At 33.4% G+C, this 17,287-nt stretch overlaps 1 protein-coding gene across 10 annotated transcripts in view; it reads left to right on the top strand.

The window, feature by feature from the left end:
* Positions 1-17,287, top strand: part of LOC125064961 (AP-1 complex subunit gamma-1) — a 30,333-nt gene that overhangs the window by 9,655 nt on the left and 3,391 nt on the right. For 4 of the 10 annotated variants that reach the window (XM_047672310.1, XM_047672309.1, XM_047672317.1 and 1 more), the window contains exons 5-18: positions 3,277-3,515; positions 6,254-6,330; positions 8,035-8,073; positions 10,777-10,872; positions 11,208-11,534; positions 12,366-12,584; positions 12,768-12,926; positions 13,944-14,031; positions 14,209-14,356; positions 14,918-15,004; positions 15,318-15,426; positions 15,707-15,805; positions 16,038-16,191; positions 16,353-16,501. In XM_047672310.1, the coding sequence (XP_047528266.1) occupies positions 3,277-3,515; positions 6,254-6,330; positions 8,035-8,073; positions 10,777-10,872; positions 11,208-11,534; positions 12,366-12,584; positions 12,768-12,926; positions 13,944-14,031; positions 14,209-14,356; positions 14,918-15,004; positions 15,318-15,426; positions 15,707-15,805; positions 16,038-16,191; positions 16,353-16,501 (1,990 nt within the window). Of the gene's footprint in view, positions 1-3,276; positions 3,516-6,253; positions 6,331-8,034; positions 8,074-8,963; positions 8,982-10,776; positions 10,873-11,207; positions 11,535-12,365; positions 12,585-12,767; positions 12,927-13,943; positions 14,032-14,208; positions 14,357-14,917; positions 15,005-15,317; positions 15,427-15,706; positions 15,806-16,037; positions 16,192-16,352; positions 16,502-17,287 lie in introns of all 10 variants that reach the window. The other 6 variants (XM_047672312.1, XM_047672311.1, XM_047672318.1 and 3 more) reach the window with 2 other exon arrangements.

Genomic DNA, 17,287 nt, shown 5'->3' with positions numbered 1-17,287 from the left:
TTTAAGAGAGTAAAAACACTTCAATCGACCGTGAAGAGATTAAGTAATGAATGCGTAAGATTAACCGTATAAAAATAGGTTTCTAGGTTACGATATAGCCTTTTTTTATAGTGTATAATTAACCATTAACATTTTATTTCATTAAATTAAACGCCAATTTTAACCAAATACACTGTATTTGGTTTGAATAAAATCAACATTACAATAAATTTGAAATCTTCAATCTTTTAACTCTACTACTTGGAGAGCAGCCTCCAGCGAGAAGAAATGACAAGAAACTCGTATGGTTGCTCTTTTAAGTGACCAGAATTACAATTAAGTTAGTATTCACAAGTATAAGTATGTGTACCTTTGAAATAAATACAGTACACCAGAAGTATTCTGTAAACTCACGGCAGAACATGTTCTATATCTATACTTGGTGGTAGGGCTTTGTACAAACCCGTCTGGGTAGGAACCCGCACATCAGATATTCTAACACCAAACAGCTTTCCTCGGTATTGTTGCGTTCCGGTTTGAAGTGTGAGTGAGCCAGTGTAACTACCGGGACATAACATCTTAGTTCCCGAGGTTGGTGGCGCATTGGTGATGTAAGGAATGGTTAATATTTCTTTGCCATTGTCTGTGGGCGGTGGTGACCACACTGACCACTTACCATGAGGTGGCCTATTTGCTAGTCCGCCTACCGATATCATATAAAAAACGATGTTTGAAATTATATTTATAAATGATACCTTTATAGCATCGGTGGTTTTGCAGGTATGGATTTAAATGAATGAGGGTGGGTACACGTGGTAGTATTTCATCCGAGACATGCAAACTTACGATTTTTTTCTATGTCGACGAGATGATTAAGCATAAAAATTCAGCGGTGCGTGCCTGAACTTGATCGTTGGGTGAGATCTAACCACTGAGCCATCTCTTTATAAATATAGTTGATAAAATTACAATTTCAATAATACTTTTTATAAAAACAAAGATATTGATCGGAAATCAATCTTCATCTGAAATTCAATATAGGGAACGTAACTGTTGAATTACAAAATAATTGTGTTACAACTTGTATCGTTATAATTAAACAACGCGTACATATATACGAAATTCATCTGAACTCGTAAGGAATGGCGCCTTGTGACCTTCCTAAAAGTTACAAAGGGTTAACGAGCTACATAAACTTAGGTACAATGCTTCGAAGTAAAACTTACTTGGCACTTAGAAATTGTTTAATGAAATCAATGTTTTACACGAAGAAAGTATTTATTACAGTACAACTTCTTTACTCTTTAATCGAAACTTTTCTTATATTCCAATATTGCTTATCTTATTTCCAAAGATTAAACTCTTAATCGAATCTTTTTTTATATATTCTTAATCAGTTTTCAAAATTCATTCAATTTGACATCAAATTACTTTTCGTTGCTGTTTTTATTTTGATGTATTTCAGAAACTAGATGATCTAAATCTTTTTTTACTTACCCATTTTGAAACAAGGTTTTTGTACACAAAATTAAATATATTTCCTAGTATATAATGTGGACAGTTATGAGAAATAATAATTAAGTTAAAAAAAAAAATCGTAAAAGAAAAATGTTTCGTAATTGAAGTAAACGGATTTAATTAATTTGATGCGGTCGTTTATGAGTCTCAACGTGACACCCTATTAACGCTCTAGACGAAGGCAGGGGTTAGTTCTTGTTGACTGAGCGCCATGTTTTGAACCGGTCTCGCTCTGATTACCGCTTAAATTGAAACCGGTTGCGAAGAAAAAAAGTTTAATTCTTAATACAACTGTTATATGAGCTTCCAATTGCGGAGCTGATCTCATTTTTTGATGAACGCAATCGTCGATGCTGTTGTAAATCATCTCTAAACTAAATCGACGCTAGATAATTATTGTTACTTCTTCCTTACGCACAGTGTAAAAGGGATGGTAAGACCTGTTCGCGTTCAATAAATCAAAATCAAAATATTATTTATTCGAGTAGGCTTTTATGAGCGAAAATTGAATTAAAAGCTAACACCGGTTCAGGATTTACATTCTTCCGAAGAAGAATAATTATTCTTTCTTTTAAATAAAGTTATCTAATAGTCAACTATGCATAAGTCTTGTTAAATCGTTTTAGCTTAAGGATTAATCGATTATGTACCGTCATAACCGGTATCAATTAATCGAAACTTTTAAATTGATATTCATTGAATAATGGTAATTGATTTTATACCATAGATTGTAAAAATCGCATACAAATACTAAAATAGACATGAATATGGAATTAAACTTTTTACTGTCAACAGTAAACCTCAAAATTGAGAATACTATACTACCTGTAAAAAAATGCAACTACATCAATAATAACGTAAAGTAAACATTACAACCCTTTGAGTGGACGATTTGGCGCAACTGTGTATTTCAGAAAAATAATAAGAAATAACACTATTTTTGTATTGCAAATTTATTTTAAAGTATTAAATACGAATACTTTCAGCACATTATAGCAATAGTTACCCAAGCATATCTTTTTCCTGTTACTTATTTTCGAGTGTGGCCCTAAGTGTGAGCCATCGTACTCAATTAGCATAATTTAGCCGCCGTACGTCTTTATCGAGCGTCGCTATCGGTAGCATGTCGAAAAGTATTTTCATGCTATTGATTTCTTGTTAATTTCTCAGTATTTAATGATCGTAACCTATTAATGACTGCTATGTCGGTCCCGTGGATAGGTTATAAGTCCGCTGGTCCCAAGGACCTGGGTTAGGTCAGCAATTTAGAAGTGTTTAAACTCCATGCCTCAGAAGGCACGTCAATTCATTGGTTCTGCGCCTGAACTCTTACCGGGTGCATTAAATATGGCATTTAAGGAATATTTTAATCTCTTATTTTACCCATTTACAGGAGTCTCCTGTGTGTGCTAAAAGCTTTAAACTCAAGAAGTTATTTGTTCAAAGGTCGCGATTAAACTTTAGTATATACTCAATCCATATAAGTCTAACTACATAAGTTTTGATTATTCAATTTTAGAAAACCTAAATATTGACACAAGAAGAGCGAAAAGATGCATGTGTACCTAGCAAACCATACATATAAAAGTATTATTGGTTATTTGGAATATCTCTTCAGAAAACCATCAGGAACATTTACAGGCTGTTACTCTACTTTATGTCATCAGTATTGATAGGAAAGCGCCATATACATATATAAGGATAAATTCATTTAATTGAATCAAGTAAAACTCGCAGTTCCTAATAATTATCCCAATTAACAATTTATTTTTCCAACAGTGACCTTAATAGCAACACACAGTTCGTCGTCGGCTTAGCGCTATGCACGTTAGGCGCCATCGCTTCACCAGAGATGGCAAGGGACCTCGCCTCCGAAGTGGAAAGATTGATCAAATCACCAAACGCCTACATAAAGAAAAAGGCAGCGTTATGCGCATTCAGAATCATCAGACGTGTTCCAGATCTGATGGAAATGTTCCTACCGGCAACTAGGAGTTTATTGACGGAGAAGAATCATGGTGAGTAAAAAAATCGATAGTTTTTCAAAAATATTCGAGTACACTATGTATGACGTTTACATTTTTTTTTGTATTATACCGTAATATAGAAACGTACTTTTTAAAATTAAATGTATGTTCATTGTTTAATGTACTGGCTTTTATATATTTTGGATTTACTTGAATATAGTTAATTTCGTTACATTGACGAAACAATTTGCTAAATATATGCAGACTTAAATATATACTAATATTATAAATTCGAAAGTAAATCTATCTGTTACATATTCACACTTAAACCGCTGAACCGATTTGGATGAAATTTAGGATGGAGTGAGTCCCGGGAAAGGGAATAGTCTACTTTTTTAAATTCACCCCTTGAGGGAGTTAAATTGGGGGCGAAGTTTTGTATGTAATAGGTAAAGTTTTATTAATTTCGAACCGGTAAGGGTAAAGCCGCAGGTTCAGCTAGTATTAAATATATCAACATTATTATATAATTATGTAAATATATTCTAATAAAATACTATGTAAAATACAAAACACTTTGATCAAAGTTTTGAATTGTTAAACTTGATTAAATTAATATTCATATATTCGGAATAATGATAATGTAATAAGAAATTATTACAATTCGCTAAACATAGATATTTGATATCTTTAGCAATTCTCAAGTTCCCCGACGAACTTTCAAGGTTACATTATTTCTTAAACAATCTTTCATTACAAACAACATTTCATCGTTTACGTAACTTAGAGTAGTATATCATTGAATGAATATTTAATACCTCTTGCTAATTGTCAAATTTCATATATTGTCTTTGGATGAAATAAAGAAATAAGTGTGACAAATCACAGATTAAAAATATTTTGACATCAATATATCTGGGGCGACTGTGATCTGATATTTTAACAGATTTATAACAAGTATACGAACCTTCAGGGGGTAGAATGACTTGAGTTATAACCGAAAATAGATAATGGTCTTGTCGTTGTTCGGTGCGTAATCACGGGGCGATTAATCAGATAACTTACATATTTCATATGATTTGGTAAATTATAGTTCTTGTATAACGCTAACACACTTACACAGTCCGTTATCTTCTGAGATTCTTATAGTGTTACCAGGAAGAGCGACATACCAAAACTCCACAGTCAAATAAAACATAACATTGTTGGCATATTATTAATTTACACTTTTTGTTTGCATGGTAATATTTATTGGTATTGAGTTTTGAAGTTCACATTTGGAGGCTTTATAGTATTCAGAAGATAGCACAATTAAGTAAATCTTTGATATTCAACTTGTTAAGAGTCTTTGACTTTATTTATATGATAGGCAGACTGGCAATTTGGACACCTGATAGTAATCAGTAATCAGTACCACCCTTATATATTGGTGCTGCAAATATTAACCATTCCTTACATCACCAATATTCCACCAACCTTGGGAACTAAGATGTTATGTCCGTAGTTACACTGGCTCGATCACCCTTTGAATCAGAACACACCAATATGGATAGTATTGCTCTTTGCCGGTGGATTATGTGATGAGTTGTTCGTATCTAACCAGATGATATCAAACAGTCTATCATTCAAAACTACAACCATTATTATCATTTTATGCTGGAAATGTTCAGACGACCTTAAAACAGCGCTAGGCTTATATCGAATCAGAAAACATTAATTTTAACCATGTATTTCAATATAAAGGACTCAGTGAAATCAAACAATTGTGACCACCCAAAAAATCGTGTAAATTAATAACAGCCATAAAAAATATAAAGATAACCATTATTTTGTCTTTTTATGGCTGTATGTGCCAATAAAAATCACCACTTCACACCGTTTCCAAATAGCCACGATATCACCGCAAAATAAACTTATATAAATCACGTTATTCAATTTGCTGTACAATTTTGTATACTAATTATTTGCATGATCACGTACGATTATGCCACACATGGCATTGATCTAACCTATAATTTAATAACATAATTAAATCAATATGTATTTCAATAATTAATTATATTATACTATATAATAAGCGTAGAACGTTGGAGAAAAAAATAATAATCAACATTAATAAAACAATAAAAAAAATAACGACTTTAATAATGAACGGCACGTAAGTGCTTGATAACTGTAGTGGATATGGGATTAAAAATACGTCTCGTTACTTTTGTATCGTGTTACACCGTAATAAAGGCGACGCTTTCCAATTAATAAAATATAAAATATTATAGTTTACGTGTTTATTTTATTTTTTTTAGATTAGACGTTTAGACGTTGTATAGATCATTTAAATTATTCAATAAATTTAATTTTCTATTTAATTTTTAATAGATGTAACTCCATTATTTATTATCTGGCTTTCAAAAGTTGTCTGGAAGAGATCTATAAAGCGAAGTCCTTCTTTGTACACTTTAATTTTTTTATAAAGTAAAGTTTACGTTGTGTTCGATCATCTGTGTACATAAAAAAAAAAAAGATAAAAGTTATAGATTACCATGATTGTTTGGAGATTAAAATATTTGATTTAAATGAGCTCATAAGCTAGGCTAAAATATTTTAAGCTTAACTGAATGTCACGTCCAATGGTTTAATTAGATGAAGTTAAAGATTGATAATGCCGCCACTAAAATAAAAAATATCAAAGTCCTTTCTTTTACAACTAAAACTAAGATCTCAATTCATCAGTGTAGACATAGCCTTTTATATATCATACAGATTCAAATTTTACTTTGAAATTTCATCAGGTGTCCTTATTACCGGCGTGACGCTCATCACCGAGATGTGTGAGAACAGTCCGGATACACTGAACCATTTCAAGAAGGTAAGCCGATTTAGACTTTATTGCTTTAAGTTTGTGATTTGTTTTTGTTTGAAACATGTAGACATAGTATTAATAAATTAGAAGTATGTATAATAATATACGTATTATTAATTTAGATTTTTCAATATTAAAATCGAATTGGATAATTTTGCTTGAATTAATAGTTAAGTTTAAGTTTACAGTGTTAATGAATGAAATAATTACGTTTATAACCAGATATATTTGCAAAAAATTCAGGAAATTCCATTTGTTACAAAACTCGCATAAATTATATTTGAAAGGCACCTAATGCCAATGTTCTAAAAACAGTCAAAATTTGCTTCTACGTATCAAAAAAATAAGTTCAAATTATATGAAACATTTTACAGTATCATAACTGTTCGTACGGCGAGTGAAGTTATGTATTTACTTAAATCATTTGCAATTGTTACGTCTTCGTAAAACGGTTATAACGTCTAAGTACATCTCTCATCCAATCAATCTGGATTCATGTTGTTGAACGTGATTCGATCGAAATTTAATTTCCGATGCAGTCTTAACCGGAAAACGATCAAAGCGGGCGTCGTTTTTTTCAATTTCAATTTTCATTAATCGTGAATAAGAGATATTATACTTTTTTACAAAGTAAATGTTGCCAATGGGGAAAACATTTGCATATTAAATTTACAAAATAATAGATAAAAAATAACCCAAAGATATAGCAGAGTCGCGCCACTATAATTAAATTATTATCAGCAGAACTGCTCTAGTGCATAGCTAGAAAAACCGCAGATTCTTAAGTCCTAGGTGCAAAATCCGGATCTGGCTAATAAAAGAGTTCTTCTGCTGAGAAATTTACAGTACCAGTCTGATGTTAAAAGTTAGTAGTTCTACACTTTTACGCTCTTGAAATTATAATTAGGGCGATAGAGCACACCGGTCTCGTATAACAACTTGTTGATTATTCGTTCATAGTTATCTAACAGGACTTTACTCTTATTGTAAATATTAGACGTGACAATATTATATCATTATCCTCATACATTTATCCCAATTTTATTTGGGATCGGCGCAGCATGTCTTTTTCTTCCATACTTCTCCCTCTGACACCATTACACAAGTAACATTCTTTCCAACCATATCGTCTTTCGCACGATCCATTCCTCGCTTCTTTGATCGTCCCCTTCCTCTTTATCTATCCACGTCCATGCTCAAAACCTTTCTCACAATATGGTCCTCATTCCTCCGCATAACATGTCCATACCATGACAGTCGGCTTCCACATAACTTTTCGGTTACCGGTGCCACTTTCAAACTTCCTCTTATGTACTCATTCCTTATTCTGTCCATTCGCGTAACACCAGACATTCCTCTCAATTTTTTTAATGACAATGGTAGGCGGACCAGCAAATGGGCCACCTGATAGTAAGTGGTCACTACCTCCCATAGACAATGACGCTATAAGATATATTAAGCATTCCTTACATCACCAATGCGCCACCAACCTTGGCAACTTAGATGTTATGTTCCTTATGCCTGTAGTTACACTGGCTCATTCACCCTTCAAACCGGAACACAACAATACTGAGTACTGCTCTTTGGCTGTAGAATATGATGAGCGGGTGATACCTACCCAGACGGGCTTGCACAAAGACCTACCAACAAATCTAAATCATCTCGGCTACATGCAGTAAAAATATTTTATATATATATTTGTTTATTTAGAACAGGAAGGCAGACGGGCAAATGGGGGGCCACATGATGGTAAGTGGTCTCCTCTGCCTATAGACATTGACATTGTAAGAAATAAAATCAATTCCTTACACCGTCAATGCGTCGCCAAACGTGGTGGGATGGGATGTGATGACGTTGTGTTTTGTCCCTTGTGCCTGTACTTACTGTCCCTAACTCGTACTTCAAAACCGTAAAACATCAATACAAGGTATTGTCGTGTTAAAGTACTGGCGATAGATTTTAATGAACATTTTTGCTGCAATTATGTTCTCGATCAACGGAGATCTTTCAAAAATCTGCACTATTATGTAAACTTTGTATGGAAATAGGAACGATATATTTCGAGCAAAAACGATTCATATTTTAACGATCTCTATTATTATTCTTTTTCCAAGGAAATAATTTAAAAACATTTCCAAAGATTATAATATAACTTTTCCAATATATTCTTCATCATAAAATAAGTTCTATGGTTTAAACAGTTTTATATAAAAATATAACGATAAAAGTCAACCTCGAACTTGATTTAACTATTTTAATACATATTGCGATTCATAGACAGTAGGTGTGCGATAAATATGGCTGCGATAAAATTATTGTAAATAGAACACGTCGTGTGTTATCTCGCTTCGAACACGCTTGATAACGATCACTTATCGGTACTTTCATTTTTTTATGTGAATTTTTTTTTTTCTTTAATTTTGTTTTTTCCCAGCCTTGTCTTTATTTTTAAATCGATTTATGTGTAACATTAATCAAACATCGATTTTATTATTGATTAAATTAATAATTATATTATTTGAATTTGTATATAAGTTTTCTGTAATTGTTGAGTTTTTGATCAGTATTTATATCTAAATTTAAAAAGTTTTGTACAGCTATCAAAATACTAATATTGTTTTGTTTGTGTTGTCCCGTAGGAGAGCGGACAGCGCGAGGTAATCACTACCGCTGATCCTTGCACTATAATTTAGTCTGTTGACTATGAACACGCTATACTAATCCTTGAAACATATACAAAAAGGACTACTATAGCGTAATCGATATACATAATTATTTTTCTTTAATTTGTAATTAAATGGAAAAGTTGCCAGTGTAATAAAAATATTTATATTAGCGGTGTTCGAAAAAGGTTTCATTTTTTAAATATTGTAATGTCAACAGGCTAAATTCGGAAACCGCATGAATGTATAACTTAATGTTGGTTATTATGTATGTAAGGTATACGTATGTAGGCCCATCGGAAGTCTGACAGTCCATTAATTCTGAACTTTGATTCGTGACCTTTACTAGTACATCTGTCTCGCTCTATCGTTAAAGAAATTAAATGGATGACTTCCGTATCCAAGAGACCTTTAAAACAGGGTGATATTATAAATATAGTGTTATATGATATTATATTTATGCAGTTCGATGATTTTATGATAAAGAAAGATAAAAATATAGTTATTAAAAAAAAATCAAAGAGTTATTTGTCGACGCTCGAATGTAGCTCAACTATTTATTTAGTGAAAGTTACACTAAACGATGATAATGAATATATAACGTAAATATACCAAACCAGTGCACAGAACAATGGCCAAGAGAGGAATGCTGCCTGAAAGTGAAGGAGATTTATACTTTGTCAACACATAGACCAACCTTTTTGTAACAATAACATAAAGAATAACAACAAAAAATTAAATATTTCAACTTCTATAGTAAAATTGGAAATAGAAATGACATTCAAATTAATTAAATAACAAATTCTCGATATATGGAATATCGCATAAGAAAAAAACTTAATATATTTGGATTAAGAAGTAGATGATGATTTAGACTAAGTATTGTACTATTAATATAGAAATAGCTACTTTAAACATTTAAATATTAAAGGTAACGAATTCTAAAAATTAAAATTATATAATGAAAATGACAGCAAAGCATTATCGCAATCAAAGCTTTGTATATACATATATATGAATGTTTTTAAAGATTTCATTTAATAAAGGTTCAATCATTAAAGACCTTATACTATGTGGAAAGAAAGTATAAATTCCCAAACAAAACATGTAACAAACCAAATGTGCACACAATTGACACCCATATAAATAAAATTCTGATTAAATAATGGACTGATAGGCTCTCCCCCCCTATTGCAGTATTAATTCAGGTGGAAGTTAATTGTTAAGCTTTATGTATCTGTCTTATGTATCTTTACCCAAAAACCGTAGGTTTCCTCTCATTGTCGAAGTAAATATAGGTTGATTATTGATAACTTAGCAATAGTAAGTTTAATTTACTGTATACACTAGATACATTTTTGAGTAAAAATTTAAAGATTTTAATTAATCATTCACCGTACTAATTACACGAATTAATTGTATAATTCTAGATTTATATTAATAATGTAGTTTTTAAAATCACGTTTGAAATTTGCACAAATATATGTGACTAAATTGCAATGGTAACGGGGTTAGACTTTGGACAAATAATACTTAATATATTTTATATATAGTTAGTATATAGATAGTATCCTTTATTTTTGAACTCTTGTATGTTCGATGTAAGTATGGCCTTTGTTATGTCGTATATAAGTGTATAATTTCACTTTTCATTTACTCAGTATTTAGTATCTCTGCCTGAATCGTTATTGTGTAAATATAAATATATCTAAAGCTTTACTTGTCTTTGTGTGCAAATGGGTAATGTATGAGAAAAATTATGTGTCTTTCAAAATTGCTATCATTATAGATTGTGCCGAACTTGGTGAGAATATTGAAGAACTTAATTTTGGCCGGTTATTCGCCGGAACATGACGTCAGTGGAGTGTCGGATCCATTCCTTCAGGTAAAACATTTCTCCATGTATTTTTTTAATTTAGAACTGTTGTACAGACAACCTGTCAGCCCTGTTTATATAATTATATAGGCTCCTTCACCCCTCAAATACAGCATTATAAATTTGTGTAATTGTTTAGCTGTAGAATAAATTACCTGGGTAACGTGACATGTAACCTACACAGTTAGTCAGTAACAAAGCCGTAACACCTGTACAAATGCAGACAAATAATTTAAAACAAATAATAACTATAAAACGATTCAACACCTTTACACTAAAAAATGATTTCAGTAGAATTTTATTACTTTTTAAATCAATAAATTCATATTGTATTTAAATTCCAGGTAAAAATTCTACGTCTCCTTCGAATACTCGGCAAGAACGATGCCGAAGCGTCGGAAGCCATGAACGACATCCTCGCGCAGGTCGCGACCAACACCGAGACCAGCAAGAACGTCGGCAACACAATATTATACGAAACTGTGCTTTCTATTATGGACATTAAGTCCGAGAGTAGCTTGCGCGTCCTCGCCATCAACATACTCGGGAGATTCCTTCTGAACAACGACAAGAACATTCGATACGTGGCCTTGAACACGCTGCTCAGGACCGTTCATGTCGATACGTCGGCTGTTCAGAGACATCGGACTACCATATTGGAATGTTTAAAGGTAATATATACATACATATAATATTATGTAAATCGCTCTGTATTTATTTAATTATATTTGAAATAATCTTACTTCATTCTAAAAATAATTCACAAAAGTAAATTAATGAAATAATACCTTTATCGGAACTTCTAAAACTTTAAATATACAGATGAAATAATTATATACAGGATGCTTTATTTAGTGTTAACTATATAATTCATAGTAATTATTTTATAGATTTAATGATTGATTATTTGGTTTGAGAATGAATAGCGTGTTGGTCTGGATGTGAACGTGTGTCGTGCCATTATAATTGGTCGTATCAGATGTCAATTTAATAATTGCCAATTATATCGAATCTAGCTATGACTCATACAGTCGATAAATGTAATAGAATTCTTGGTACTTGTAAATTTATTTCCGAATGAAATAATAATAATTCAAATTGATTATCAAAAATGAATTAGCATTTTAATATCTGCTTTGACTGTAAGTTTTGTGAAAACAGATTATATTAACGTTTTATATTTAAAGTTATCTTTTTGATTAAAGTATTTACCCGGACAAAACAAGCCGTTTCATATTTTATATAGTAAAACTTATTGACTATGACTTTTGATTTATGTGAATGATACCATCGCCCGGAAGGTAAATAAATGATTATCACATACGTCACTTGCAAATTTACAAATATACGAAGATAGAATCAAACACGTATAAACGACTTTATTAAAAATATCCCTAGCTTTTAAGTTTTGGTCCTTCGAGCCCGATTTAATATCGACAATCCATTAACAAAGAGCTACTCATAACATGAAAAATCTATGTAAAATAATTTTATCTTTCTAGGATCCAGATGTATCGATCCGCCGTCGAGCTATGGAGTTGTCCTTCGCGCTCATCAACAGTCAAAACATACGCGCTATGATGAAGGAGCTGCTACTGTTCCTCGAACGTTCCGACCCGGAGTTCAAAGCTCACTGCTCCAGCGCGATGGTGTTGGCGGCCGAGAGATACGCGCCCTCCAGCAAGTGGCATCTCGACACGCTGTTCCAGGTGCTGCTGAAGGTGAGACCAGCTCATACCTACATACCTTTAATAATAGAAAGGAGTACATTTGAATAATAATTTCATTTAAACCTGAGGGTTAAGAAGTGACATGGTACAGATGATATTATAGTTAACAAGAGCGTGTACAAATATAAACGCAATCGTTGAGCACCGGTTGACAGCTATTAACTGTGTGTGCAGGCCGGCAACTACCTGCGCGACGACACGGTGTCCAGCACGCTGCAGATCGTGTCGGCGGCGCCGGGCGAGCGCCAGGCCTACGCCGCCATGCGCCTGTGGAGCTCGCTCGAGCGCTCCGCCGTCTGCGCCGACGCCACCGAGAAGCAGCCGCTCGTGCAGGTCCATACCCACGCGATACAGATCTATCTTATCACTAATAATCAATACGAGTTGAATATTGTTAGTAGTAAGATATAGTTATAGTAGCTTATATGTAAACATGCATCATAGTATAATGAAACGAAAACTCAGGAGAATTATTTCAGTATTGAAAAGCAGCTTATTCGGTGCTATGGAATCAAACTTTAAACTTATCAAAGGAGAATAATTTAATTATACATTAAAAACCTATTCATTTTTATAAAAGACTTGCGTCGATTCCTATGTAACGTAATAATAAATATTAAATGTTGTATGAGTTTCAACATAAGGTAAATTCCTAACCGACGGTAGCTTTATGTGTAGAGAATTTTATTAAAATGATGTCTAAAATATAACCGCTTGAATAATGTATAGTTAGATTTGAATTGTGATTATTCTATATATTCTTTATCCTCAATTATGCCAACAAAATAAACCTTAAGGTAGAATAAATCAATTACCAATAATAAAAACCAAGTAATAATGTATGCCCTGCTACCAAGGGTTCACGTATATATATCATGATATATATCACGATATAAATTGATTTTTATTTTGATATATATCAATAGATTTTATCCTATCTTCTCAACAACACTCATAGATCTATTAAGGCCTGACTCTGAATGATTACTTTTATGATTAGTCGATTACAAATTAATATTAAAATAAAATTAGTTGATTTATCTCACAAACAAATGAAGATATAATAATAAAAGGTACTTGTTTTTTAAGTGTTCATTAAAATTACTTTCTCAAATTCTTTTGTTACTTTTTTTTTAATAAAAAATGTGGTATATCCACACTTGTATTACTTTACAAATACCTTTCACATTTTTAAGTGTTAACAAAATGAAATTCGCTTCGTTTTCTTAGTCTAGATATATATAAAAAATCGGATTTTTGATATTTATTATAAAAATCGGATTTTTTCGAACCCTGATTGGTAGATTAAATCCTTGATTACAATGTTGAGACGTTTATTTATATTTACAGGTAGCTGCATGGACCATCGGCGAATACGGAGACATGTTGGTATCAGAGGCCAGTAATGCCATATCAATGGTCGACGATGATGGCGTAGGTGAGATATTTTTTTAATCGAAGCAGTCTTAAAATAACAATCTATAAATGTCGTCTGGGATAATATAATAAATGTCGTGGACTCTACTTTTAGTTGAGTTTTAATAGGTACAAATGTTTTAATAATATTTTTTTTTATTAGTTGATAGTGGTTATTCTAATAATTAAATAATTTCAGATGATTTCACCCGTCCATCGGAAGAGTATGTTATAGACATATACCAAAAGTTGCTCTGGTCTACGCAGCTCTCGATCACGACCAAGGAATATTTGCTGCTGTCGCTGGCTAAGTTATCCACGAGGCTCACGACGAAACCAAGCCAAGAGTGAGTTAAAATGATATTTACCACACACTTTTAGAGGGCTAATATGCAATTATTAATACTATAAGAATTGAAAATTTTACGGTCTAATATTATGTATGACGGCGGCAGCGATGGCTGAGCGTTACCATTGTCCTTTTCGGTGTTCAATGGTACGGGGTCCATCACGATTAATCGAAATAAAAATAGTAGCTCAGTAACAAAGGTTTATTACGAATTACAAATTAGTTTTAAATAGGTAAACCGACAGTTTCGCCTTGGAGGTGTGGGCTGATCGGTTACTTAAACACAAGTGTCGTTATACAGTTCCCATGTATTATTATTTATATCTTTAATAATATTATAAAGTTGAGTTTACCTTTTGTGTTTTAACTTTTTTAACTTTTTTGTAATAAACTTTTTTCTATAGAGGATCTATGTATTGAAATATTTTATAGTTTATGTGCGACCACGAGAGCGAAACTGCGCAATAATTCAAATATTATACAAAAAGTTTTCTTAACATTGTTAGAAAATATTCAATAATCTTGTAATGTAAATTATATTTTTCAATTTGATTTCCAGTAAAATCCGTGTCATAATCGACACTTTCGGGTCCCACATCCACATCGAGCTGCAGCAGAGAGGAGTCGAGCTGTCGCAACTGTACAAGTGAGAAATTATCTTTATACTTATTAGTGTCGGTGGGATCTACTCACCACCTAGTAATTTGCCGCAAGCATTAAGAAATTAACGTAAAAGTTTAATAACGGACAACCTGAAAATGGCGATGAATCCGATAGTAAACAGACTGGCCGAATACCATCCAGACCGACCAAGGAACCCAGAATCCCAAGAAACCAAATTTAAATTGCGTTGCTGATGTGATAGAACACGGACGGATAAGGCACGGACAACTTGTCCGTGGAGATAGAATATAAGTATTGATATTGAAAAAGGTGTAACAGCCCCGGTCGGCCCGCAGGCAGTACGCGCACCTGCGGCCCGCGCTGCTGGAGCGCATGCCGCCCATGGAGGCCGGCGCGCCCGAGCACGACGCCGAGCCCGAGCACGACAAGCCGCCGCCCGAGCAGGTGAGGGGACGTCTTTTGATAGAGACCATCGGATGAATTCAAACAAACCAGTAAACTTTATTTAAAAATCAGTAACGAAGGTAAAATGTTTTGCCCGATAGATGTCTCTCGTCTCGATTTTTTCACTTGCGTTATTTGACGATAGAAATGAAGAAGAGGGAGAAATGGTTTTTGAATCTATTTATATTCCTTGTGCTTTATATACTCCATAGAAGCACAAGGAATATCTCTACTTAATATATATTTTTAGGTCTCATTTGTGTCGTGCTTAATATTTCAGGATGCGCTACTGGATTTGATAATCGGTTCAGAACCTTTATCGAACGGTGATATGGAACATGCCCCTGCCCCTCCTACTAATAATAACTCTACGACTAATGTAAGTATATTTTTATAAAGACACTATAGTGTTTCATAAATAGTAATATTTAATAAGTTAAGGAACAAATTTTTGGAAAAAAAATAACTGACAATAATTGTAGGTTTCAACTAAAATATACTAATTAAAATTAAAAAATATATGTAATTCTAGAAAATGGCCATCTCATATTTTGTAATATACATATTAATACATACTATATGAATCTTAAGAATAATTTCAAATCGTATAGGACATCCTAGACCTGTTGAGCGGGCTGGACCTCAGCACGCCTAGCGTGCCCACCCCCACCACGGCGGTCAGCGTCACCAACAACAACATGGCCACACCGTCGCTACTGCTCGACGGCCTGTTCGCGCCCGCACAGCCTCCCGTGCAACCGCAAGGTGAGCAACTACTATCACAAGTTCACGCCATGTCATTTAAGAAGGATTGCGACCGCTTATCACAAGAGGACCTATTACTTGCTCGTCTAAACTAAAATAAAATAGATATATTGAATCGCTTATATTATAAGAAATATACGACGTGTAAAATGTAATTTCAGAGACAGTGGTGCGCGCGTTGGAGCGCAACGGCGTGCTGGTGGAGCTGGTGGCGCAGCGCGGCGGCGACACGGCCGCGCTCACCATGCGCGCGCGCTCCAGCGCCGCCACCACCATCACCGACTTCCTGTTCCAGGCCGCCGTGCCGCGGGTGAGCACTGCCATATACATATAAACACTAGTATGGTACTTTTGAGAATACCATCACGACATATTTATACGATTTTCAAAATTGACACCACTCGTCGCATTTTCACTGACGACACATGTCTATCTCATCCTAAAAACGCATAATACCATATTTCACTGCCTTTGCGTATCGAATAAAATGTCAGTTTGTCCGAGTCCACTAAAAGAAGTTAACCAATAGCAGGATGAAATCAAAGAAGAGAAGAAAAGAGAATTTAATCGAAGAGGGAGATAAAAAAAGCCTTAGTTTTGTGTGTGTGTTATGTATTCCATGTGATTTGCTTGCTTACTTAACTAATTATATCCATTTGAATTTTACTTACAAAGTTTCGATACCAGCTTCGACGACGTTCAAAATGCATTTTTTTCCCAAATCCAAAATAAATATCATAGATTATTTATTCAAGTCAAATTATTTTTATTTCGCTTTCGTCCTCTCGTGGTTGGAATAGAATACAGTAAATAAAGTTGGCTTCCCAATTTCAAGTACCTTTGCAATAACTACATTTTGTGTAAATTAAATATAATAGTATGCATGTATGTAATAATTAAGTAATATTTATTAACATAAGAATTGATAACTTTAAGTACTTAAATATATATACAAATATGAATTAAAAATAGTTACTGTATTAATCTTGACCACGTGGAATGGTAGCAAGAATGCTAGCAGTATTTTCCCGTTGAATCGCAATTCCGATCCTCTGGGCTAAAAACGAATCAGCCTTCTTGTCACCAATGGAGGCAA

This window comes from Vanessa atalanta, chromosome 6 (assembly GCF_905147765.1).
Source record: "Vanessa atalanta chromosome 6, ilVanAtal1.2, whole genome shotgun sequence".
NCBI classification, from domain to species: Eukaryota; Metazoa; Arthropoda; class Insecta; order Lepidoptera; family Nymphalidae; genus Vanessa; species Vanessa atalanta.
Note: the sequence above shows the minus strand (reverse complement) of the source record. Positions and strands in the feature narration are given on the sequence as shown.